The following is a 26,137-nucleotide window of genomic DNA, read 5'->3' as shown; positions in this document are numbered from 1 at the left end:
CAAACAAACAAACAAAAAAAAACAGGGAAAATGAAAGACACCAAGTAGCCATGGTAGGGAATATGTGGCATTTCTCATTTTATTTCTATGGTGATTTTGATATTTGTGCAATTCTTTTTTCCTGAAAGGAGAGAAAGACAATAAAGGGTTAAAAACGTGTCCCCAGAATTCTTTAATAGACTGGTAAGCATTTCCTCTAGGGTTAACTCTTGAAGTAACAAATTTCGTAAATGTATTACCTTCTATAAACAGTAAAACTCCCTTTCATTTGTCCTAAAAACTGCTGCTGTCAAACCTCAAGGCGTGAGCTCTTACTCTACGTGCCAGGATGGATTGGAAAAGCCTGGATCTTTCCTTTTCACCCCCAGTTTTGATTGTTTCATTTCCAGACTTATCTTCTTAACTTTTCTTTGTCTTTTCAGAACAAAGAGTCCCTTTTTATTTTTTATTTTTTTTGAGACAGAGTCTCACTCTGTCACCCAGGCAGGAGTAACAGTGGCACGATCTCAGCTCACTGCAACCTCCACCTCGGGTTCAAGTGATTCTCCTGCCTCAGCCTCCCGAGTAGCTGGGATTCCAGGCACGTGACACCATACCCAGCTAATTTTTGTATTTTTAGTAGAGATGGGGTTTCACCATGTTGGTCAAGCTGGTCTCGAACTCCTGACCTCAGGTGATCTACCCACCTTTGCCTCCCAAAGTGCTGGGATTACGGGCATGAGCCACCACACCCAGCTGAGTTCTGTATTTTAAAGTCTCTTATAATAGCCCTGGGATGGCTTCAGCCATCTTTCCCTTTTTTTTTTCTTTTTTTTTTTTTTTTTTACACAGAGTCTTGCTCTGTTGCCCAGGCTGGAGTGCAATGGTGTGATCTCGGCTTACTCCAGCCTCCGCTTCCTGGGTTCAAGGGATTCTTCTCCCTCAGCCTCCCAAGTAGTTGGGACTACAGGTGTGCACCACCACTCCCAGCTAATTTTTGTATTTTTAGTAGAGATGGGGTTTCACCATGTTGGCCAGGCTGGTCTCGAACTCCAGACCTCGTGATCCGCCTGCCTCGGCCTCCCAAAGTGCTGGGATTACAGGCTTGAGCCACTGAGCCCGGCCTAAGCCTCCCTTCTCTTGATCTTCTCTCTCCTTTATGTCTCTGGAGATGCAGTAAGAGAACTACACACAGTACTCCCTATTGAGCCGCATCATGGTTTTATATGAGGGTATAATGTTTTGTTTCCAAAAAGCCTTCATGATGGTGCCTGGGCAGATGCTACTGACTTTTTAGCTGTGGCAGCATATTCAGCCAGTGTCTTCTGGGAACAATGGAGTGTTACTCCTCCTCTTCCTCCTCCTCCTCCTCCTCCCCTTTTTAGGGCTTACAACTGATTGCCCATGGCTATCATTTAATTAGTAGAGTTAGGATTCCTTTTCCCCAAAATGTAAAATTGTAATTGACAACAAAAAAATGGCTCATCTGCCATTTTTTGTCAGCTTACATAGGCTAGAAATTCTCTTGTACTTTACCACCTAGGAGGACTTGGGGGTGTCTGTGAGGTTGGGTATTTCACCCATGCATTCCTTCTTGCACAGCTTCAGAGATTAGTCCTGTTGTTTCACACTTGAGCGCCTTTCCATCCAGAGAAATACCTGTTTATTTCTGTTTCCTCTCCCTAGTTCACTTCCCCTTTCTCCATCTTCTCACTCCCCATGTAACTTTGAATAACCTCTGATGTGCAGCCTTGCCAGGAGCGCTTTAGCCTCCAGAGTTCTGGTCACTGGCTTCCCCGTGTGCTGTGATAACCCATTCCATCCCATTCTGAAAGAACTCTCGGAGATTAGTCAGACACCATTTCCTCTTGCCGGAAACATGTTACTTTCCTTTAGCAGGTTCTGCTTCCTAAAGGAGTCACTGCAGCCCCTGCAATAGGAAGAGCTTGGGCTTTGGAGCCAGGCAGGTCTGGGCCGGGTCTCCATTTAAGTTTTTTGTTTTTAATTCTCTTTCTTTTTTTGAGACAGGGTCTCACTGTCGCCCAAGCTAAAGTGCAATGGCGTGATCTCAACTCACTGAAGCCTCAACCTCCCAGGCTCAAGTGATCCTCCTGCCACAGCCCCACAGCCTTCTGAGTAGCTGGGACCACAGGCCCACACCACCGTGCCCAACCCATTTTTATATTTTTTATAGAGACGGGTTTTGCCATGTTGCTTGGGCTGGTCTTGAACTCCTGGACTCAAGGGATCCGCCCACTTCAGCCTCCTAATGTGCTGCAATTATAGGCATAAGCCATCCTGCTCAGCTGAATCTCCATTTAAATTTAATGAGAGGCATATAACTATCATTTTTTCCAGTGAAAGCTCACAGATAGTTATCTGCCAAGCACTGTACTAAGTCCAGGGACCCTGAGATATGAGTAAGATATGATTGCTGTCCTGAGGGAGCTTACAGGCAAGAGAGCATGTAAACGAATAATGATTCTATTATGAGAAATGGTAGGAATATGGCCTGGTTACTGAGGGGGCCGTGATGGGAACTTGGATGGGTTACATAACCTCTGTGGGCTTTCACTGGAAAAATGACAGTGCTGATAGTATGCATGCCCCTTACAGCAGTCCTTTTCAAACATTCATGTGCATCCAAATTACCTGGGAATCTCAGTATAATATGGATCTTGATTCACTAGGTCTGAATTTTTTATTTGATTTGCTTATTTATTTTTGAGATAGGGCATTGCTATGTTGCCCAAGCTGATCTTGAACCCCTGGCTCAAGCAATCCTCCAGCCTCAGCCTCCAAAACAACTGGGACCACAGGCATGAGCCACCACACCTGGCTCTGGAATTTTAAAAAAGCTCCCCAGGTGATTCTAACATGCAGCGAAATTTGAGAACAAGTTTCTTTTGATTAGGTGTCAAAGAATAAAGAATGCTAGAGTCACATAAAATGCTGGGGAAGTGAAAGGTCTTAGGGTTGAAATGGACACGTGTATCCCAGATTCGGAGGCCACGCCAGACAGCAGGCTCCCGAAGACCTGTGACCCAGCGTCACGGGATCAGGTATCCGTGGTCCACAACAGTAGGGACCTCCTCCGTGTGCTGCTTCTCTTTTCTCTCACGCCCACCCCACCCCTCCTGCCAGGTTCCCCAGATGATCGGGCCCCGTGACAGTGAGTGTGGATTGATGAATGGGAGGAGGAGAAACTGGGATAAAGAGAGCCCAAGGTGGCCGGGTGCAGTGGCTCACGCCTGTAATCCCAGCGCTTTTGGAGGCCGAGGCGGGCAGATCACTTGAGGTCAGGAGTTCGAGACCAGCCTGGCCAACATGGCAAAACCCCTTCTCTACTAAAAATACAAAAATTAGCTGGGTGTGGTGGCACGCACCTGTAGTCTCAGCTATGTGGGAGGCTGAGGCAGGAGAATAGCTCGAACCTGGGAGGTGAAGGTTACAGTGAGCCGAGATCGCACCACTGCACTCCAGCCTGGGCAACAGAGCAGAGCGAGACTGTCAAAAAAAAAAAAAAAAGAGAGAGAGAGAGAGCCCAAGGAAGGGACCTGGAACCCGCTCTGGGACAACCCCCAAGGATTCTGTCTGGTTCATCTAATACGTATTTTAGCACTTGTTATCTGCCAAGCACTGAGCTAAGTCCAGGGGCTCTGAGATATGAGTAAGATATGACTGCTGCCCTGACGGAGCTCACAGGGTGAGACAGCATGTAAATGAATAATGATTCTATTATGAGAAATAGGAGGAATATGGCCTGGTTACTGAGGGGGCTCGAAAGAGCAATTTCGAGGGAATCAGGGAAAATTTCCCAGTGGTCAAAGTGTGTCTTGCAGAGTAAGTAGCAGTTTTCCAGTTAGATGTGGAGTGGGAGGAGGAACCCAGGAGCTTGTGAAATGCCATCGCACATTGAGGGAGCTGGAATTCTTGTTTTCTTTTTTGAGACGGAGTTTTGCTCTTGTTGCCCAGGCTGGAGTACAATGGCATGATCTCGGCTCACCGCAACCTCCGCCTCCCGGGTTCAAGCAATTCTCCTGCCTCAGCCTCCCAAGTAGCTCGGATTACAGGCATGTGCCACCACGCCCAGCTAATTTTGTATTTTTGTAGAGATGAGGTTTCTCCATGTTGGTCAGGCTGGTCTCGAACTCCCGACCTCAGGTGATCTGCCCACCTTGGCCTCCCAAAGTGCTGGGATTACAGGTGTGAGCCACCGTGCTGGGCCCTCAGGGAGCTGGAATTCTTTTGGTGAGGCTGGGGAGCAGAGCACACTCGGAGCATGAGTGGTGAGAGGAGCCTGGGAGGCCAGGCCAGCTCCTGGGGCCTGTCACTGCAGCCAACCTTGGATTTCATCCTACAAGGAATGGAGGTCCATTCAGTAGTTTGAAGCCGTGGAGCAACCATTCACAGTTGTGCTTTTTTTTTTTTATTGTGATGAAGTCTCACTCTGTCGCCTAGGCTGGAGTATAGTGGTGTGATCTCGGCTCACTGCAGCCTCTGTCTCCCGAATTCAAGCGATTCTCCTACCTCAGCCTCCTGAGTAGCTGCTGAGTAGCTGGGAATACAGGTGCGCACCACCACACCCGGCTAATTTTTGTATTTTTAGCAGAGCTGGGGTTTCACCATTTTGGTCAGGCTGGTCTCGAACTCCTGACCTCAAGTGATCCACCGCCCCTCAGCTTCCCAAAGTGCTGGAATTATGGGTGTGAGCCACCGTCCCCAGCCCAGAGTTGTGTTTTTAGTGGATCCGCCTGGGTGTCATGTGGTGGAGGGGTGGAAGAGGACACCGAAGCAGCGGGGAGACCACAGCAGTGGTCCAGGAGAGTTGTGGGGGCTGCAATGAAGTTAGCAGCTATCAGTGAGAATGAAAAAGAGCGGGTGGTGGGAGCCACACTGAGGATCTGGTTTGATGGCCTTGACTCACTGGCCAGATGCAGTGGATGAGAGGCAGGGCAGGGATGAGGCGAGGCCGGTGAGTCGCTGAGGGTGCAGTGTAAGGGATTCTTCCCTCTCACGGTCCTGCAAATGCTGACCTGGAGTGCGAAGGAGGAGCCTAGGATGGGTTTAGGTCTGTGACGAGGTGATGGGGTAAGTGAGGAGATCATTAACCAGGAGCACAGGCAGCTGCAGTGTGGCAGCACGGACAGCCTCCAGGGCTCAAAGCCCGCCTTGAGCCTCTGAGGCTATGTGGGGCTGGAGTGAGGCTCGTGCCTCTCTGGCTGCCCCAACTTCGCTCAGCGTCTTTGGATGACAAAGCCTCACACAGCCCAGTCCCTGACCTCCCGAAAGCGACTGTTAACCCTTGTCCGGCTGTGTTCCCAGTGATGTGGCTCTTACAGGTGGTCTCCTGCTCCCCAAGTCTGACAGCACCCCCTGCTTTGAGATCCCTCAGGCAGGTCAGCTGTTTCCACTGGGAAAAAAAAAAAATTCCAGTGGAAAAGCAGCCAGCTTTTTCCACTGGTTCAAGGTGATTTCAACCTTCCAGGAGGCCCGTGATGAAGTCAGAGGACAACTGGGTACCCTGGGAGAGCACTTTCTTCTTATTTTATTTTCATTTTCTAAAATTTCAAATCAGGCACCCCCCAAACCAGAATAGTTTTCGAGAGGCTGCCGACAGCACCCTCTTGAAAATACATTTTATGTAGTCACAGTTTACACAAATCTGACATTATTTCAGCTTCAGATTCCAAAGCACTGACTAGGGGCTTTCGCAGAGTGAGGCCTGGGAGTGTGGGGTTCAAATCTCTCCTCTTTGCTACTCAATAGCTGCATGGCCTTAGGCTGGTCATTCTCAATGTCTTCATCTGTTAAATGGGGAGGGGAATAGCCCCTCTTAGGGGAGGATGGAAACCATGGTGTTAAAGGCTTAGCTCAGTATCTAACAGATACTTAGTGCTCAGCACATGTTTGCCAGTCATCCTGGAACATAGGCAGTGTTCCAGTATTGTAGATGACAGCCCTGAAGGGAATAATTTGCCCAAAGCCTCGAGGTAAGTGGGTAGAACCAAGTCTTCCTGGCCTTCTCCAAAGCTCCTGCTGTGCTGGGCCCGTGCTGTTCCTTCTTGCTGTGCAGTCTGCTCCCTTTGGCGTTTCTTCTGCTTTCCACATCAGCTGAAGATTTAGACGCTTTCCTGCTGCCTGTGTTGAGAGCTGTCTTCCTGAGTTGGAAGCCAGTTAGCTAAGGGCTGGGCTACCTGGTGACTATATCTTATCTTTCCCAATCCTCAACACCAGCTGGGTCCTGGTTGCCAGGATTAGGTTGCCACCCCCATCCTCCTCCTAGCCCTGGTGAACCCACCTTTCCTGTGTATCCAAAGCAAACAGATCAGGTGCCCTACATCCCCGAGGGGCACCCTCTCTGCCTCCCTAGTGGTCCTGCTGACAGTGAGAGCCTTGCACTGGGACCTGAGATGCTGGAGGGGAAAACTCCATTCTCCCTGAAAGCCACAAGGCCCCATCTGGGACACATCTTGTGTCCACTCCCAGAAGGACCACAGAGCAGGGAAGCAAAATCTCTCCAGCTGGCAATGTTGTGGAGCCTTTGCAAAGCCCACCTCCCAACCCCTCTGTGTCCCCAGGCCATGGAGAGCAAGCTCCTCATCGGGGGCAGGAACATCATGGATCACACCAACGAGCAGCAGAAGATGTTGGAACTGAAGAGGCAGGAGATTGCCGAGCAGGTAGGGCCGCCAGGTGCCAGGTCCCCTTGGAGAGCATGGCCTGCAGCTCATATCTGGGAGGTGTAGGGCAGTAAACCATGGTGGACTCTGGATCTCTGGAATTACAGTGCTGAGAATCTCAGATATGCCACCCTGGGTCCCACAGGTCTACTAGCCCACGGTCTTCCCTCTGGCAGGGGCACTGCTAGCTGGTGGGTGAGAGGACGTGATAGCTCTCCATGACGTCAGCCTCCACAAGCCACCTGGTGCTAATTCCTGGGCCTTCCACAAGGTGGTGCGAGTTCTTTGCCAACTGTATGACTATTTCCCTAAATCATCAAGAACCACAATTTGTTGGTCTTACCAATAAACTGTTACACTACTTGGGGAGAGGGTGAGGCAGCTTGGAAGGCAGTGTGATGTGCCTCCATCTGTGTGACTAACACCCCTGGAGTAGGCCAGCTCTTAGGAATGGAGTCTCCATCCACGTGGTGCAGAGCCTGGCAAAGGCATGGCCCTAGGAACTGAGAAGCGGGTTCCCAGGGGCTCTGCAGGATTGGGTGGGAGCGGTGGATGTGGGCCATGGGCCATGGTGAAGCCAGGTCCCGACACAGGGAGAGTGAGCCAGTCCCATGAGCGTTCTTGGCCCTCCTGGGTATGCTCTGCTCCTTTGAGCCACACTGTCCGTCCTTGGCCTAGAAACGTCGTGAACGGGAGATGCAGCAGGAGATGATGCTCCGGGATGAGGAGACCATGGAGCTCCGGGGCACCTACACGTCCCTGCAGCAGGAGGTGGAGGTCAAAACCAAGAAACTCAAGAAGGTGAGACGCTGCAGTAGGACCAGTCAAGGTGTGCTGGAGGCCCAGCAGTCTCTGCCCAAGGGTGTCTGCTTCAGGGACTCCTCCCCATTTAGCTGGAACTGCTGAACCCTTGAGTGACATGGCTTGGGCCTCGGGAGTGAATAGCAGGGGGAGGCAGGAGGCGGGGGCTGGGGTTGGAGTAGAGCCTTTTCTCCTGGGCCAGGGTGGGCTGTGACAGGCTGCAAACTCTGTCCCTTGCAGTATCCAGGGTTACCATCCTTATGGTCCTGGGTGATTTCCCCATTCAGTGTCACCAGTGAGTCACAGTTGGGATAGCTGGGCCTGGAGCAGGGCCAGGGGAATACAGAGAGGCTGAGGAGGAGACTGGAACCCCAGGAAGCTCAGGCGGGGAGCATAAGGCCCTCAAGGACATGTCAAGGGATGAGAATAGCCGCTCACCAGGACCCTGCAAAGCCCGTAGCAAGGGAAAGACATGTACATGTGAGGAGAGTCTAGGGCAGGAAGCAGCAGAGCTCCAGCTTGGATTCTGGGAGAAACCTGGAGACCCTTTGGGGTGGCTGATGTGACTGCCCTGGGGCAGGCCCGACAGAGGCACTGCCACTGAGGCAGTTACCATGGACCCAGCCCTCAGCGGCTTTGGAGAGCAGCAGGATGGCCATGCTGCCTCCACACCCCACTTTTGAGAGCCCCTGAAGAGACTGGAGTGGGAGGAGTCACCTTCCAAACTCTTTCAGGCTTCCTGCTCCCTGAGCCGGGTCTCCAAATGAGCCCTTGATCTCCATCCAAATGGGCCCTGAGTCCCAGTTCCGGCTCTTCTATTTGCTGGTTGTGTGACCTTGAGCAAGGTTGTGCCTGGCTTCCTCATCTGTGAAAGGAGGGTATTGGACCAAAAGGTCCCTGGGGTCCCCTCCCGTTTGAACACTCCACGATGCTGATAGCAGCTGAGAAAGAGCAGGCAATGGCCACAGGCCTCAGTGTAGGAGGACGGGGCACCCCTTTAAATAGCCCAGCCCAATTCGTGGTGAGTTGGGCACAGCAGGGAGTAAAGAAAAGGACCCCCAGCCTCATCGTGGGCTGAGTCAGTAGACTCCGAGCCTGCAGCCCTGCGGCCCAGGCTGAGAGACTGCGGCCTCGTTGCTACACCAAGCAGCCTCTGAGTGGCACCTGTCCCCATCCAGCTCTACGCCAAGCTGCAGGCGGTGAAGGCGGAGATCCAGGACCAGCATGATGAGTACATCCGCGTGCGGCAGGACCTGGAGGAGGCGCAGAACGAGCAGACCCGCGAACTCAAGCTCAAGTACGGCCCGCAGCTCTTTTCCTCCCCGGTCCCATAGCCAGCCATCATTACTCAGGCCTCTCCTTCCCGAAGGCCGCACCCTGACTGTCTCCTCTCCCATGAGTCCCTTAGGAACAAAATGCGTCTGAGGGCTGAGGGATGGGCCCACATGCTGGAGTTTCTTCTACCTCCCTGCCTGTATTTTATGAACCCCTCAAAACGGACGCTAGGTGCTGGCCAAAATTAACTCTGAAGGCCCTGAGGCTGTCATCTTTGCATAAGAAGCAGTGATTTTAAATTTTTTAAAAATTATTTTTAGGGCCCGGCGCAGTGGCTCACGCCTGTAATCCCAGCACTTTGGGAGGCCGAGGCGGGTGGATCACCTGAGGTCAGGAGTTTGAGACCAGCCTGACCAACATGGTGAAACCCCGTCTCTATTAAAAATATAAAAATTAGCTGGGCATGGTGGCAGGCGCCTGTAATCCCAGCTACTCGGGAGGCTGAGGCAGAATTGCTTGAACCTGGGAGGTGGAGGTGGCAGTGAGCCAAGATCACACCACTGCACTCCAGCCTGGGTGACAGAGCAAGACAACGTCTCAAAAAAAAAAAAAAAAAAAAAAAGGTGGCTCATGCTTGTAATCCCAGCACTTTGGGAGTCCGAGGCGGGCGGATCACGAGGTCAGGAGATCGAGACCATCCTGGCTAACATGGAGAAACCCCGCTCTAAAAATATAAAAAATTAGCCAGGCGTGGTGGCGGGCGCCTGTAGTCCCAGCTACTTGGGAGGCTGAGGCAGGAGAATGATGTAATCCTGGGAGGCAGAGCTTGCAGTGAGCTGAGATGGAGCCACTGCACTCCAGCTTGGGCAACATAGCGAGACTCCAACTCAAAAAAAAAAATTATTTTTAAATCTGTTTTAAAAATTATTTTAAAAATGTATATAGTGTAAGTATATAGTATGCATATATAGTAGGTGTATATATTAATATTTGTGGGATACATTAGATTTTTTGTTTTTGAAGACGGAATATTGCTGTGTCATCCACCCTGGAGTGACCTCAAACTCCTGATCTCAGGTGATCCGCCCACCTCGGCCTCCCAAAGGGCTGGGATTACAAGTGCGAGCCACTGCACCTGGCCACATGAGATGTTTGGATACAGGCGTGCAATGTGAACTAAGCAGATCATGGAGAATGGGGTATCCATCGCCTCAAACATTTATCCTTCAAGTTACAAACAATCCAGTTACACTCTTTAAGTTATTTTAAAATATACAATTGGCTCGGGTGGTGGCTTATACCTGTAATCCCAGCACTTTGGGAGGCCAAGGCGGGGGGATCCCCTGAGGTCAGGAGTTTGAGACCAGCCTGGTCAACGTGGTGAAACCCTGTCTCGCCGGGCGCGGTGGCTCAAGCCTGTAATCCCAGCACTTTGGGAGGCCGAGACGGGCGGATCACGAGGTCAGGAGATCGAGACCATCCTGGCTAACACGGTGAAACCCCGTCTCTATTAAGAAATACAAAAAACTAGCCGGGCGAGGTGGCAGGCGCCTGTAGTCCCAGCTACTCGGGAGGCTGAGGCCGGAGAATGGCATGAACCCGGGAGGCAGAGCTTGCAGTGAGCTGAGATCCGGCCACTGCACTCCAGCCTGGGCGACAGAGCGAGACTCCGTCTCAAAAAAAAAAAAAAAGAAACCCTGTCTCTACTAAAAATGCAAAAATTAGCCGGCTATGGTGGCGTGTGCCTGTAATCCCAGCTACTCGGGAGGCTGAGGCAGGAGAATCACTTGAACCCCGGAGGTAGAGGTTCCAGTGAGCTGAGATCATACCATTGCACTCCAGCCTGGGCAACAAGTGCAAAACTGTCTCAAAAAAAAAAAATATATATATATACACACACACACACACACATATATATACACACATGTATGTACACACATATATACACACATATATACACATATATATACAATTAAGTTATTGACTATAGTCACCCTATTATGCTATCAAATAATAGTGTTTATTCATTTTTCTATTTTTGTGTACCTATTAGAAGCAGTGATTTTTCAAGCTGCAGTATTTCTGTAGGAATCCTTTCTGCTTAACTTCTTGATTTTCCCACCTCCACATTGCCTCTGCCTCTTTTTTTAAAAATAAATAAATTAATTAATTAATTAACTTAGTTTTTTGAGACGAAGTCTCGCTCTGTCACCCAGGCTGGAGTGCAGTGGTGCCATCTCGGCTCATTGCAAGCTCCGCCTCCTGGGTTCACTCCATTCTCCTGCCTCAGCCTCCCGAGTAGCTTGGGACTAAAGGCGCCCGCCACCTCGCCCGGCTAATTTTTTTTTTTTTGTATTTTTAGTAGAGACGGAGATGGTGTCTCACCATGTTAGCCAGGATGGTCTTGATCTCCTGACCTCATGATCCGCCCGCCTCGGCCTCCCAAAGTGCTGGGATTACAGGCGTGAGCCACCGCGCCTGTCCCCCTCTGCCTCTTGGCTTGTTGCTTCTAATCCTTAAACCCCTTATAGGCACCTTGTGGTCTCTCACTCACCCAGTTTCCCATCGCTCCTTCATTCCTGCTCTCAGGTACCTAATCATCGAGAACTTCATCCCCCCGGAAGAGAAGAACAAGATCATGAACCGGCTTTTCCTGGACTGTGAGGAGGAGCAGTGGAAGTTCCAGCCACTGGTGCCAGCCGGCGTGTGAGTCTCTAACCCAGCCGTCTGGGCTGAGGGACTTGTGGGTCCACTCCAGGTTGGGACTGGTGAGGGGCCTGAGGCCCTGCTTGCAGGGAGACAGATGTTTTGTGGATTGGGGAAAAGATGGGGAGGATGCCGAAGGGGGAGGAATTTCTCATGGTTTAATTTGTAGGGGTCTCTATGATGGAAGGGTGTTCTGGGGAAAAAATGTCTCATTGATCTGGGATGCAGAAAATACCTTGTGAGTGATCTTGGGAGGGAGGAAGAACATCTCAGCCTCTTGACAATCCTAGCGAATGCTAACACATGGCCAGGTCTGGTGAATATTCATTTGTCAGATGCCCGAAATAGCAACCACAGTTAATATTTGCCAAGGGCTACTGTATGCCGGATGCTGTGCAAGACTCAGGAGACAGAAGATAAATTAGATATGGTCCGACCTCACAGTCCAGTGGGAAATAAGTAATCAGATCATGATGTGATAGAGCTGTGATCCAATCTCAGTGGGCTGGCTCATCCGGGTGATTCAGCATTTCCACCTTTTTCCACGTCCTAGCCCTTGGGTGGGTGCAGCTGCGGCCGTTGGCTGGGTGTGCAGCTCCCTCTGCTGGTGGCCATAAAGAACATCCCAACAGAGTGAGGCCTCACCCGCCTGAGCCATGGGCCCTTAATTGCAAATATATAGAGAGAAGTGCTTAGGAGGCCAGACACCAATGCACCTTCCTGGAGATTCTTTGCTCTCTCTAGCCTGGGAACATTAATGTTAAAATAGGGCAAGAGTCTCTCCAAATCTGGAATGGGTAGCTAGCAAGAGGTCTACAGCTTCTCACTGAAGCATCAGATGCCTACTTGGTTATTTTTTTTCCCTTTCTTCCTTTTCTTTCTTTCTTTCTTTCTTTCTTTCTTTCTTTTTTTTTTTTTTTTTTTAAGGCGGAGTTTCACTCTTGTTTGCCCAGGCTGGAGTGCAATGGCACGATCACGGCTCACCGCAACCTCCGCCTCCCAGGTTCAAGCGATTCTCTAGCTGGGATTATAGGCATGTGCCACCATGCCCGGCCAATTTTGTATTTTTAGTGGAGGCAGGGTTTCTCCATGTTGGTCAGACTGGTCTCGAACTCCCAACCTCAGGTGATCCGCCCGCCTCCACCTCCCAAAGTGCTGGGATTACAGGCGTGAGCCACCGCACCCGGCTTCTTTCTTTCTTTGTCTCTCTCTCTCTCTTTCTTTTCTTTCTTTCTTTCTTTCTTTCTTTCTTTCTTTCTTTCTTTCTTTTCTTTCTTTTCTTTCAACAACTACAGCTTAGATGCCTATTTGATCTTTCTTAAAGGCTGATTTTACTTAAGGTGATACCACATAAGTTTGTAAGTGGCAAGCACACGAATAGAGGACTTTTCTTTTCTTTTTTTTTTTTTTTTGAGACGGAGTCTCACTCTGTCACCCAGGCTGGAGTGCAGTGGCCGGATCTCAGCTCACTGCAAGCTCCACCTCCCGGGTTCACGCCATTCTCCTGCCTCAGCCTCCCGAGTAGCTGGGACTACAGGCGCCTGCCACCTCGCCCGGCTAAGTTTTTGTATTTTTAGTAGAGACGGGGTTTCACTGTGTTAGCCAGGATGGTCTCGATCTCCTGACCTCGTGATCCGCCCATCTCGGCCTCCCAAAGTGCTGGGATTACAGGCTTGAGCCACCGCGCCCGGCCTAGAGGACTTTTCAATGGTATCACTTTACACCTACAATCCACCTTTCCAATCTAGGTAGAGATTCTCAATAGTGCATCAGCTATCACAGAGGTTTTCCACCCTGGCTGCAGCTAGAATACCTGTGAGTTGGGCTCCAGAGACTCTGATTTAAAGGATCCCAGGTCTTAGGTTTTGTGATTCTGCATTTGAAGGCAGGCTAGAAAACCACTGCTCCAGTGTCATTTGCCGGAGTTAGATGCTGGTGAGGCTTCACTCTGAAGGGTTATCTTATGCTTAGAAAAGTTCTTTCTAGCCGGGCGCGGTAGCTCAAGCCTGTAATCTCAGCACTTTGGGAGGCTGAGGCAGGTGGATGGCCTGAGGTCAGGAATTTGAGACCAGCCTGGCCAACATAATGAAACCCCATTTCTACTAAAAATACAAAAAAAAATTAGCTGGGTGTGGTGGCAGGTGCCTGTAATCCCAGCTACTAGGAAGGTTGAGGCAGGAGAATCGCTTGAACTCGGGAGGCAGAGGTTGCAGTGAGCCAAGATCATGCCATTGCACTCCAGCCTGGGCAACAAGAGCAAGACTCCATCTCAAAAAAAAAAAGAAAAGAAAAGAAAAGAAAAGTTATTTCTGCTGGGTGTGGTGGTAGCTCACGCCCATAATCCCAGCACTTTGGGAGGCCGAGGCAGGTGGATCACTTGGGGTCAGGAGTTCGAGACCAGCCTGGCCAACATGGTGAAACCTCATCTCTCTTTCTCTCTCTCTCTCTTTCTCTCTCTCTCTTCCTTTCTCTTTCTTCCTTTCTTTATTTCCCTCCTTACTTCCTTGCTTGCTTTCTTGCTTTCTTTTTTCTTGAGTTGGGATCTCACACTGTCACCCAGGCTGGAGTATATAACTCACTGCAGCTTTGGGCTCCTGGGCTCAAGTGATCCTCCTGCCTCAGCTTCCTGAGTAACTGGGGCCACAGGTATGCACCATTACACCAGCTAAATTTTTTATCTTTTGTAGAAACAGGGTCTCACTTTTTTGCCTAGGCTGGTCGTGAAGTCCTGGGCTTAAGCGATCCTCCTCCCATTATCTCCCAGCGTTGGGATCACAGGCATGAGCCTCCCCACCCAGCCTGGACTTCCACTCCTTATTTTTGTTATTTATTTATTTGTATTATTTTTGAGACAGAGTCTAGCTCTGTCTGCACTCAGGCTAGAGTGCAGTGGTGTGATCACAGCTCACTGCAGCCTTGACCTCCTGGGCTCAAGCTGTCCTCCCACTCAGCCTCCTGAGTAGCTTGAAGCAGCAGGCAGTTGCCACCATGGCCAGCTAATTTTTTTTTTTAATGTTTTTAAAAGTTTGCTTTCTTCCACCAGGTGTTCATGTGTGTAATTCCAGCTACTCTGTGGGCTGAGACAGAGAGATTGCTTGAGCCCAGACTATTGTAAGCGAGGATCATGCTACTGTACTCTAGCCTGGGAGACAGAATGAGACCTCATCTCTAAAAAAAATTTTTTTTTAATTTACTTTCTTCCTTTTAAGTAACCCTTACTTCAGTTGCAAGCAATGTTTTCATTATGGAAAATTTAAATAAACATAGAAAGAATGAAAATTCCACCTAGTGGCAGTGTTTACTTACAATTGGATATGAACTTTCCACCATATTTTTTTATACATAAACTTTTCTCCTTTTTGAGAGTAAAATGGTTTGTATATGCTGAGAAAAACCATTCACAGATTTAAAAAATAAAAGTAGCTACCTTAAAACAGCATACTTTAATTTTTACAGTAGATACCTATAATAACTTTTTTTTTTTTTGAGACGGAGTCTCGCTGTATTGCCTAGCTGGAGTGCAGTGGTGCTATCTCAGCTCACTGCAAGCTCCGCTTCCCAGGTTCACACCATTCTCCTGCCTCAGCCTCCTGAATAGCTGGGACTACAGGCGCCCGCCGCCACGCCCGGCTAATTTTTTGTATTTTTAGTAGAGATGGGGTTTCACTGTGTTAGCCAGGATGGTCTTAATCTCCTGACCTCGTGATCCGCCCGCCTCAGCCTCCCAAAGTGCTGGGATTACAGGCATGAGCCACTGCACCTGGCCCCTATAATAACTTTTTAAAAAGGAAGAAGCTTGCTAGAATACAGATCCTTCTTTACTGTGTAATGTTGCCAATTTCTAGCCCATTGTCTTTTTTACCCTGATCTTCTGCTTTAAAGGCAAGTTTGTGCTCTTTATTAAAGGGTTCTAATGTATGTCCCTAAAAGCCCTCTGCTCTTGTTGCCCAGGCTGGAGTGCAATGGCGTGATCTCAGCTCATTGCAACCTCCACCTCCTGGGTTCAAGCAATTCTCCTGCTTCAGCCTCCCCAGTAGCTGGGATTACAGGCGCCCACTACCATGCTTGGCTAATTGTTTTTGTATTTTTAGTAGAGACAGGGTTTCACCATGTTGGTCAGGCTGGTCTCGAACTCCTGACCTCAGGTGATCCCCCTGCCTCAGCCTCCTGAAGTGATGGGATTACAAGCGTGAGCCACTGTGCCCAGCCTTCTTTCTTTTTTTCTTCTTCTTTTTTTTTTTTGAGATGGAGTCTTGCTCTGTCCCCAGGCTGGAATGCAGTGGTGCGATCTCAGCTCACTGCAACCTCCACCTCCCAGACTCATGTAATTCTCTAGCCTCAGCCTCCCAAGTAGCTGGGATTACAGGTGCACACCACGACACCCAGCCAATTTTTTGTTTTTGTTTTTGAGATGCAGTCTAGCTCTGTCGTCAGGCTGGAGTGTAGTAGCGTCATCTCGGGTCACTTCAACCTCCGCCTCCCGGGTTTAAATGATTCTCCTGCCTCAGCCTCCCGAGTAGCTGGGACTACAGGCTTGTGCCGCCACGCCCAGCTAATTTTTGTATTTTTAGTAGAGACTGGGTTTCACCATGTTGGCCAGGGTGGTCTCAAACTCCTGAACTCATGATCCGCCCACCTCGGCCTCCCAAAGTGCTGGGATTACAGGCGTGAGCCACCATGCCCAGACTAATTTTTATGTTTTTAGTAGACACAGGGTTTTACCATGTTGGCCAGGCTGGTCTTGAACTCCTGATCTCCAGTGATCTGCCCATCTTGGCCTCCCAAAGTTCTGGGATTACAGGCACAAGCCACCTCACCTGGCCCCCACCTTTCCTCTTTGTGATTCCTCCCACTGTCCTTGAGCAGGGAAAGTTGTGAAAAAAGAATCAGTTCTTTGCCACTGGAAAACTGGAAAACTCTGTTTTTTCCTCAGAAGCTATTTGCTTTATTTTTACTTATTTTATTTTATTTTATTTATGTTATGATACGGAATCTTGCTGTGTCACCCAGGCTGTAGTGCAGTGGTGTGATCTCGGCTCACTGCAACCTCCGCCTCCCAGGTTAAAGCAATTCTTCTGCCTCAGCCTCCTGAGTAGCTGGGATTACAGGCACCCACCACCATGCCCAGCTGATTTGTTTGTATTTTTAGTCGAGACAGTTTCATCATGTTGGCTAGGCTGGTTTTGAACTCCTGACCTCAAGTGATCTTCCTGCCTTGGCCTCCCAAAGTGCTAGGATTACAGATGTGAGCCACCACGCACAACCAAAAGCTATTTGCTTTAAATTTACCTCCATAATGTTAAGTTGCATTATTTTGCTGCTGTTATTGAGATGGAGTCTTATCTGTCACCCAGGCTGCGGTGCATTGGCACCATGATAGCTCGCTGTGTTGCCTGGGCTGGTCTTGAACTCCTGGCTTCACGCTAATCCTCCCACCTCAGCTTCCCAAAGTGCTGGGATTACAGGCAGGAGCCACTGCATGCAACTGGCCTTAAATTTTATTCTTTTTATTTTTATTTATTTATTTATTTTTTGAGACATTCTCACTCTGTCGCCCAGGCTAGAGTGCAGTGGCACTATCTTGGCTCACTGCAACCTCCGCCTCCTGGCTTCAAGCAATTTTCATGCCTCAGCCTCCTGAGTAGCTGGGATTACAGGCTTGAGTCACCGAACCTGGCCTTAATTTTATCCTTTGTAAAGGGACTACCCTGACCAAGAATTGAACCCAGGCTGCAGCTATGAAAGGACAGGATTTTAACTACCAGACTATAAAGTAGAGCAGCTTTTATAGTGTTTTCTTTTCCAAGATTCTTTGCAAAGAATTAGTCCTAACATACACACTTATTATACCCATTAATTTAAATCTGCATATAGTTGCTTCCACATTGCATTTGTAGGTTTGTGTTGGCAACTCTTCTAAATGAATACCAATTGGACAGTGTTCCCTTACATTTTTTTTTTCATTTGAGATGGAGTTTTGCTTTTGTTGCCCAAGCTGGAGTGCAATGGTGCAATCTCGGTTTACTGCAGCCTCCGCCTCCTGGATTCAAGTGATTCTCCTGCCTCAGCCTCCTGAGTAGCTGGGATTACAGGCGCCCACCACCACTCCTGGCTAATTTTTGCATTTTTAGTAGAGACGGGGTTTTGCCATATTGGCCAGGCTGGTCTTGAATTCCTGACCTCAGGTGATCCACTCACCTCAGCCTCCCAAAGTGCTGGGATTACAGGCGTGCACCACAGCGCCCGGCCTCCCTGAAAGTCTTATATTGAAAATTTAAAGCTATAAATAGATTCACAAGGTTTCCCAAAATTATGGTTAAGTGTATTCATAACCATGCTGTTTTATACAGAATATGTTTTTACCTGTTCAGAATAAAGACCAAGTACAACATATGTACAGAAAATATTCAAATACATCTGGGTAGGGTAAAAGGCAATTATAGGCCAGGTACAGTGGCTGATGCCTGTAATCCCAGCACTTTAGGAGACTGAGGCAGGTAGATGGCTTGAGCCCAGGTGTTCAAAACCAGCCTGGGCAACAGAGTGAGACCCCATCTCTACAAAAACATACAAAAAGTTAGCTGGGCATTAGCACATGCCTGTACTGCCAGCTACTTGGGAGGCTGAGGTGGGAGGATTGCTTGAACCTAGGAGGTTGAGGCTGCACTGAGCCGTGATTATACCACTGCACTCCATCCAGCCTGGTCAACAGAGTGAGACCCTGTCTCAAAAAAAAAAAAAAAAAAGGCAATTATGATTTACCAATGTTCTCTACTACACTTAAATACAAATTATATGAACAGTAATTACAGAATGCTCTAATATAATAAAGAATTCCAAGAAATAAATTACTTCAAAACAGTTATTAAGAAATATCAGGTATCTGGGTATGGTGGATCACACCTGTAATCCCAGCTACTTGGGAGGCTGAGGCAGGGGAATTGCTTGAACCTGGGAGGCAGAGGTTGCAATGAGCTGAGATCATGCCTTTGCACTCCAACCTGGGCCACAGAGCAAGACTACATATCAAAAAAAAAAAAAAAAAGAGAGAGAGAACAGGTAATCATGAATATAGTATTTTCTTTTCTTTTTCATTTTTTTTGCCACTGTCCACTATGTCTGATGACTGCAATTTGCAATATTTAATATTTATTTCAGAACTTTAAAAAATACAAAAATAGAAAAGGCAAGTAAAAATGGTTCTAGGATTTATTTTTTATTTTTATTTTTATTTTTTAGATGGATTTTTGCTCTTGTTGCCCATGCTAAAATGCAATGGCATGATCTTGGCTCACCACTACCTCTGCCTCCCGGGTTCAAGCAATTCTCCTGCCTCAGCCTCCCGAGTAGCTGGGATTACAGGCGTACGCCACCATGCCTGGGTAATTTTGTATTTTTAGTAGAGAAGGGGTTTCTCCATGTTGGTCAGTCTGGTCTCAAACTCCCGACCTCAGGTGATCCACCCACCTCGGCCTCCCAAAGTGCTGATATTACAGGCATGAGCCACCGTGCCTGGCCAGTTCTAGGATTTTTTATATGAAACAAGTTTTTTAAATTACTCTTTTTAAAGCCAGGATGGGTAGAATAAAGTAAAAAGGATTCCACGGTAATTGAAATCCCAGTTGTGATTCTGACTTGGCAGAGAGAGCCTGGTGGGGCACAGTAGGGGGCAGGGAGCTGCTGGCCTGGATCTCTGAGGTCATCTGCCCCGTGTCCCTCATTTCACGGCGGAAGGTTGAGGGCAGGGAGGTCCTTGAACAAGGCAGCTTTCCTCATTTCAGGGACCATGGGATCTGAGGCTGCAGCTGTGAAACAAATTTCTCCACTCCCCACAGAAAAGGTCCTTTCCTCAGCATTGGATCCCACCACTTGCCACATCGCTTAATTAGGGCTAAAAAACAAACAGAAAAGTTATTTCTCTCCAAAGCATATTTAACTAATCAGGGCGTTGTTCCATTTGCTCAACTCAAGTGTGGAATATTTTGCTTTATTTCGGCCTGTGGCATTCTGGGGATGAGAACACTGACAGCTGCTCAAAGTGAGAGGGAAAAACATCGTTTGTAAGAAATTACCTAAAGTCATGCTGTCCCATTAGAAAGCTTCTGTTCGAAAAACATTCTCCTTCCGCCTACTCCAGCTCTCAGCATCCACCCCACCCTCTGACCGCTGCCTCTCTCTCAAACAAGGAGTTGTCAGGCAACTCTTGAGAAATATCCCTAATCAACTTATTTTGGAAGTCTAGCCCTTTCTCTTTTTTCTCTACCATCTCTATGTAGCCATTAGTTGATACAAAATAAGATAAGGTGAGGTGTCTTCCACAGTCATAATCTTGTATAATATTAAAATTACTTTAAAAAATATTTTTGCACTGGCTTGGTGGCTCAGGCCTGTAATCTTAGCACTTTGGGAGGCCAAGGCAGGCAGATCGCCTGAGGTTAGGAGTTCGAGACCAGTCTGACCAACGTGGAGAAATCCCGTCTCTACTAAAAATACAAAATTAGCCAGGTATGGTGGCTCACGCCTGTAATTCCAGCTACTCAGGAGGCTGACGCAGGAGACTCGCTTGAACCCAGGAGGCAGAGGTTGCAGTGAGGCAAGATCGTGCCATTGCACTCCAGCCTGGGCAACAAGAGCGAAACTCTGTCTCAATAAAAAAAAATTTTTTTTTTTTTGCAGCTAGGTCTAGCAATAAATATTTTACAAGTATGACCTTTTATTTTTAGTTTCTCATAATAGACTGTTGCCTAGGCTGGAGTGCAATGGCGTGATCTCAGCTCACTGCAACCTCCGCCTCCCGGGTTCCAGAGATTCTCTTATCTCAGCCTCCCAAGTAGCTGGGATTATAGGCATGTGCCACCACACCCAGCTAATTTTTGTATTTTTAGCAGAGACAGGGTTTCTTCATGTTGGCCAGGCTGGTCTCAAACTCCTGACCTCAGGTGATCCACCTGTCTCGGCCTCCCAAAGTCCTAGGATTACAGGCATGAGCCACTGTGCCCGACCTAGATTTTTAAATTGTATTTAAGTTTTTTCTATTTTTTTGAGACAGGGTCTCACTCTGTCACCCAGGCTAGAGTGCAATGGCATCATCATGGCTCACTGAAACCTCTGCCTCCCAGGCTCAAGCAATCCTCCCACCTCAGCCCCCTGAGTAGCTGGGACCACAGGTACATGCCACCACGCCCAGTTAATTTAATTTTTTGAGACAAAGTCTCACTCTGTTGCCCAGGCTGGAGTGCAGTGGCACAATCTTGGCTCACCTCTTTGGCTCAAGTGATCCTCCCACCTCAGCCTCCTGGGTAGCTGGGACCTCAGGCTTGTGCCACCATGTCTGACTAGTTTTTTATTTATTGTAGAGATGAGGTCTCACTACATTGCCCAGGCTGGTCTTGAACTCCTGGACTCAAGTGATACCCCCATCTCAGCCTTCCAAAGTATTGCGATTATAGGCATGAGCCACCTTACCTGGCCTAGGCTTCATTTTTAATTGTGTTTAGGTAAAATTGTCTTTTTTTTTTTTTTTTTTTGAGACGGGGTCTCGCTCTGTCGCCCAGGCTGGAGTGCAGTGGCCGGATCTCAGCTCACTGCAAGCTCCGCCTCCCGGGTTTACGCCATTCTCCTGCCTCAGCCTCCCGAGTAGCTGGGACTACAGGCGCCCGCCACTGCGCCCGGCTAGTTTTTTGTATTTTTTAGTAGAGACGGGGTTTCACCACGTTAGCCAGGATGGTCTCGATCTCCTGACCTCATGATCCACCCGTCTCGGCCTCCCAAAGTGCTGGGATTACAGGCTTGAGCCACCGCGCCCGGCTGTCTTCTTTTTTTTTTTTTTAAATAGAGACAGGGTTTTACTATGTTGCCCAGGCTGGTCTCAAACTCCTGACGTCAAGCAGTTTACCCACCTCAGCCTCCCAAAATGCTAGGATTACAGGTGTGTGCCAGCCCCACAAAATTGTCTTCTAAAGGGTTATGTATGTGACAGTATCCATACCCTGTGGTTTATAGTACACAAAATTCCATTGCAACTTTAGCCCTTTGACCTTTGTAACCCCAGCCACCCTAGATTCTTTTCTTTCTTTCTTTTCTTTCTTTTTTTGAGACAGGGTCTCACTCTGTTGCCCAGGCTGGAATGCAGTGGCACAATCATGGCTCACTACAGCCTTGACCTTCTGAGCTCAAGTGAGCCTCCTGCTTCAATTTCCCGAGTAGTTTAGACCACAGTACAGACATGGACCACCATACCCAGCGAATTTGTTTTCATTTTTAGTAGAGATAGGGGTCTCACTATGTTGCCTAGGCTGGTCTTGAACTCCTGAGCTCAAGTGAACTCCTCCCAAAGTGCCGGGTTACAAGCGTGAGCCACCGTGCCCAGCCCCTAGATTCTTTTCAAAGGCATCGTGGTGCAGTAGAGAGAGACTAGACTTTGGATTTAGAACATTCTGAATTTGTCCGGGTGTGGTGGCCCATGCCTATAATCCCAGCACTTTGGGAAGCTGAGGCGGGCGAATCACCTGAGGTCAGGAGTTGAAACCAGCCTGGCCAACATGGTGAAACCCCGTCTCTACTAAAAATACAAAAATTAGCCGGGTGTGGTAGTGGGCACCTGTAATCCCAGCTACCCGGGAGGCTGAGGTAGGAGAAGAATCGCTTGAACCTGGGAGGTGGGGGTTGCAGTGAGCTGAGATTGCACCACTGCACTCCAGCCTGGGCAACATGGGCAACACAGCAAGACTCAAAAAAAAAAAAAAAAAAAAGAACATTCTGAATTCCAGCCCCTGCTCTGCCACTTACTAGTGGCCTTGAATAAGTGTTTGTTGTTGTTGTTGTTGTTGTTGTTTTGAGATGGAGTCTCACTCTGTCACCCAGGCTGGAGTGCAGTGGCATGATCTCAGCTCACTGCATCCTCCCCCTCCTGGGTTCAAGCGATTCTCCTGCCTCAGCCTCCAGAGTAGCTGGGATTACAGGCATGCACCACCACGCCTGGCTAATTTTTGTATTTTTAGTAGAGATGGGGTTTCAACATCTTGGCCAGGCTGGTCTCGAACCCCTGACCTCAGGTTATCCGCCTGCCTCAGCCTCCCAAAGTGCTAGGATTACAGGCATGAGCCACCACGCCCGGCCTTGAGTAAATTTTTTTAACCTCTCTGAACCCAAATTTCTTTATCTGTAAAGTGGGGATAATAGGTACCGTGCAGGATTGTCGAGGTTGAAATGAAATAATGTAAGGTTCCAGGCCTGTGCCTGGTACAGAGGAGATGATCAATGAAGAGTTGTATTCATACTGATAAGCCAATATTCTAATTATGGGGACTCTGGAACCGGCCTGCCTCTATCCCTTAGAAGTGCCCTACAAGGGCAGTTTGACTTGATGTTTTTGTTTTAGATGTTGATTTTTTGTTAAACTGCCTCTGGGTTTATTTTATTTATTTATTTATTTTCATTTTTATTTTTTTGAGAGAGAGTTTCACTCTGTCACCTGGGCTGGAGTACAGTGGCATGATCTCAGCTCACTGCAACCTCCACCTCACAGGTTCAAGCGATTCTTGTGCCTCAGCCTCCTGAGTAGCTGGGATTTATAGGGGTTTGCCACCATGCCCGGCTAATTTTTGTATTTTAGTAGAGGTGGGGTTTCAGTGTGGGCCAGACTTGTCTTGAACTCCTGACCTCAGGTAATCTGTCTGCCTCGGCCTCCCAAAAGTGCTGGGATTACAGGTGTGAGCCACCTCGCCTGGGCTCTGCCTCTTGGTTTAAAGAGAGAGTGTTTCTTGCTTTAAATAGAATCAGGAAAGAAAGTTAAACTGGTTTTGTACAGAGGCAAAGTTCACCCCAGTAAGAACATTCCTAGCTCTGCGTTGAGTCCCTGGATTTCTTCAGACCTGTGGGAATTGAAGACAGTGTGAAGCAGTGAGCAGCTGCAGCTTCCCAGGCGGGTTGGGTACAGCATGGAGGGGAAATGGGAAGGCTGAGAGTTCAGACAAGCGGGGCAGTGGAACAAGGTGGACAGACAGCTTGCCAGGACAAAGCAGCCAGATCGAAGAGGAAAGCCTGATTGTCTGTGTTGAATGCACAGGAAGGAACTAGAAGGAAACGCACCCGATGATGTCGGATGCCTGCTTTCAGAACAAGAGGGCGAGGCTGGCCGCAGTAACTCACACCTGTAATCCCCGCACTTCGGGAGGCCAAGGCGGATGGATCACTTCAGGCCAGGAGTTCGAGACCAGCCCGGCCAACATGGCAAAACCCCGTCTCTACTAAAAATATAAAAATTAGCCGGGTGTGGTGGCTGTCACATATAATCCCAGCTACTTGAATCTGAGAGGCGGAGGTTGCAGTGTGCCAAGATCTTGCCACAGCACTCCAGCCTGGGTGACAGAGTGAGGGAGGGAGGGAGAGAGGAAGAACGGGAAGGAAGGAGAGGGGAAAGGAAGTGATCAGACAGCCAGGAAAGAGAATGGTGTCAGCCCCTGAGATGGAGCTGAGAGATGACTTTTTAATATTAAAGGGAAAAAAATGATAGTAGCCAATTACGGAGGGAGGGTCCTAGGAGAACGCATTGGATCTACTGCACGCAGGATAATTGTGGCTGTGGGGCCCTGCTGGGAGGGGTGCTTAAAGGGAGGGGTGCATAATTGCAGACCCAGGTCTCAGCTCTGGGCTGCCACAACCTGCTTTCTATAGAGGATCAATCATGGAAAGTAGGCCTGGGGCAGAAGAGGGAGTCGATGGGAAGGTCGGTGCCCCAATTACAGACTCCCTTCCTCCAACCCTTCTCTCCCACATGCCACCCAGAATAGCCCTGGCATCTTTATTGGGTCAGGCTGCCAATTTGTGCTGATCCTCTGCTCACCCAGCCCTGTCCCTCTGTCCTGTTCCCAGCTCCTGAGCTTTCAAAGGCACTCACTGGCCCATCTGTTCTGGCCCAGTGTCCTCCTGAGAGATGATACTAGAGTCCTTGTGGGGAACACCCACTCTATGGCATAGAATGAGGTGTTGCCCAATTCAAAAATTTCACAAAGCAATAATTTTTTTTTTTTTTTTTTAAGACCGAGACTCATTCTGTCGTCTAGGCTTGAATCCTGAGTAGCTGGGGTTACAGGCGTGCGCCATGCCCAGCTAATTTTTGAATTTTTGGTAGAGAGGGGGGTGTGACCAAATTGGCTGGGCTGGTCTTGAACTCCTGACTTCAGGTGATCCACCTGTCTTGGCCTCCCAAAGTGTTGGGATTACAGGCGTGAGCCACTGTGCCCAGCCACAAAATAATCATTTTATATATATATATATAGTTTTGAGACAGAGTCTCACTCTGTCACCCAGGCTGGAGGGCAGTGGCACGATCTCGGTTCACTCAACCTCCGCCTCCCGGGTAGAAGTGATTCACCTCAGCATCCTGAATAGCTGGGACTACAGGCGCCTGCCACCACACCCAGCTAATTTTTATAGTTTTCGTAGAGGCAGGGTTTCACCATGTTGGCCAGGCTGGTCTCGAACTCCTGATCTCAGGTAATCCACCTGCCTCGGCCTCCCAAAGTGTGGGATTACAGGCGTGCTGTGAGCCACCGTGCCTGGCCAATCATAATTGTAAAAGGAGTATATGGGAAGATTCAGATTCCTAGTCTCTCCCTAATTGCATGACCTTGGACACAAAAGGCACTGAGGCACTGCACCTCCCTGAGCTGCAGTCTTCTTTGCTCTATCCACACGTCGGGAGGTTGTTAAGTTCAGATGAACTGTGTAGAAGCACCTTGTAAATAAGTTGCTGTTTTCCTAATTTTCCCACTCCCCTCTTAGAGGGGATGGCTCTGCATTTCCAGCAGCGTCTGCAGCAGGACTGTCTCCTTGCTGCCACTGCCACTGAGGCTGCCTGTCCCCACAGACACGCCTCCCGGCATCCTGTAAGCTCAGCTGCAGACCCAGCTGGGGCTTCTGGAGCCTTATCTTTCCTTGTTTTCATCTATCGAGAGGGTCAGCAGGCACCACTAATGGGGGACGGCACCTTTTTATATGCGTCATAAACTAAACCACAAGAATGTTATTTCCCATTCTGCCAGCTGCAGAAGGCAGCCATTGTTCTGCGGGCCCCTGCACAGCTTGTTCTGCTGTTCAAGGACAGAATGTCCTATCCTTGAGTTACTCGGCCTGTTTCTTCTCCTCTTCCAACTGTCGCCTTTTGACTTTTATCCTTGCTCATTTCATTTGTATCCCCACTTGAAATTAGCAAGTAGAACTGAAAAGAAATCATAATCACAGCTGCCATGTGTTAAGCCCTGTAGCAGGCATACTGTGCTAAGTGCTTGTCTTGTTTAATCTCAGAAGTTCTGTATGATAGGGATGATCTATCTGAGGCTCAGAGATAGTAAGCCACCTCCCCAAGTAAAAGAGCTTGAAGGGGCAGAGCCAGCATTCAAACCCAGGTCTGACTTACTCCAAAACCTGTGTTCTTTTATTTTTTAAAATGGAAGTAGCTTTCTTGTTTTCTTTTCTTTCTTTTTGCTGTTTGTTTTCGTTCAGGGTAGTAAAAGTATTTTAATAATCCACCACACTCACCAAATTGCTGACAGTAAAAAGCACTCAGTGAGCTCTCTAGGATGTAGACCAATGGAAACTTTCATAAGTATAATCACTTTGAAAAGCAATTGACAGTATCAAGTAAAGCTGAGAATTTGCATACCCGACAATGCAACACTTCCATTCCTGGA

General features: G+C 48.6%; 1 protein-coding gene across 1 annotated transcript in view; it reads left to right on the top strand.

Moving 5' to 3' along the window:
• Positions 1-26,137, top strand: part of KIF3C (kinesin family member 3C) — a 56,402-nt gene that overhangs the window by 20,356 nt on the left and 9,909 nt on the right. The window contains exons 3-6 of the mRNA XM_025354519.1: positions 6,561-6,662; positions 7,341-7,463; positions 8,642-8,760; positions 11,328-11,444. Coding sequence (XP_025210304.1) covers positions 6,561-6,662; positions 7,341-7,463; positions 8,642-8,760; positions 11,328-11,444 — 461 coding nt within the window. The remainder of the gene's footprint in view (positions 1-6,560; positions 6,663-7,340; positions 7,464-8,641; positions 8,761-11,327; positions 11,445-26,137) is intronic.

The sequence above is a fragment of the Theropithecus gelada genome, chromosome 13 (genome assembly GCF_003255815.1).
Source record: "Theropithecus gelada isolate Dixy chromosome 13, Tgel_1.0, whole genome shotgun sequence".
Lineage (NCBI taxonomy): Eukaryota > Metazoa > Chordata > Mammalia > Primates > Cercopithecidae > Theropithecus > Theropithecus gelada.
Note: the sequence above shows the minus strand (reverse complement) of the source record. Positions and strands in the feature narration are given on the sequence as shown.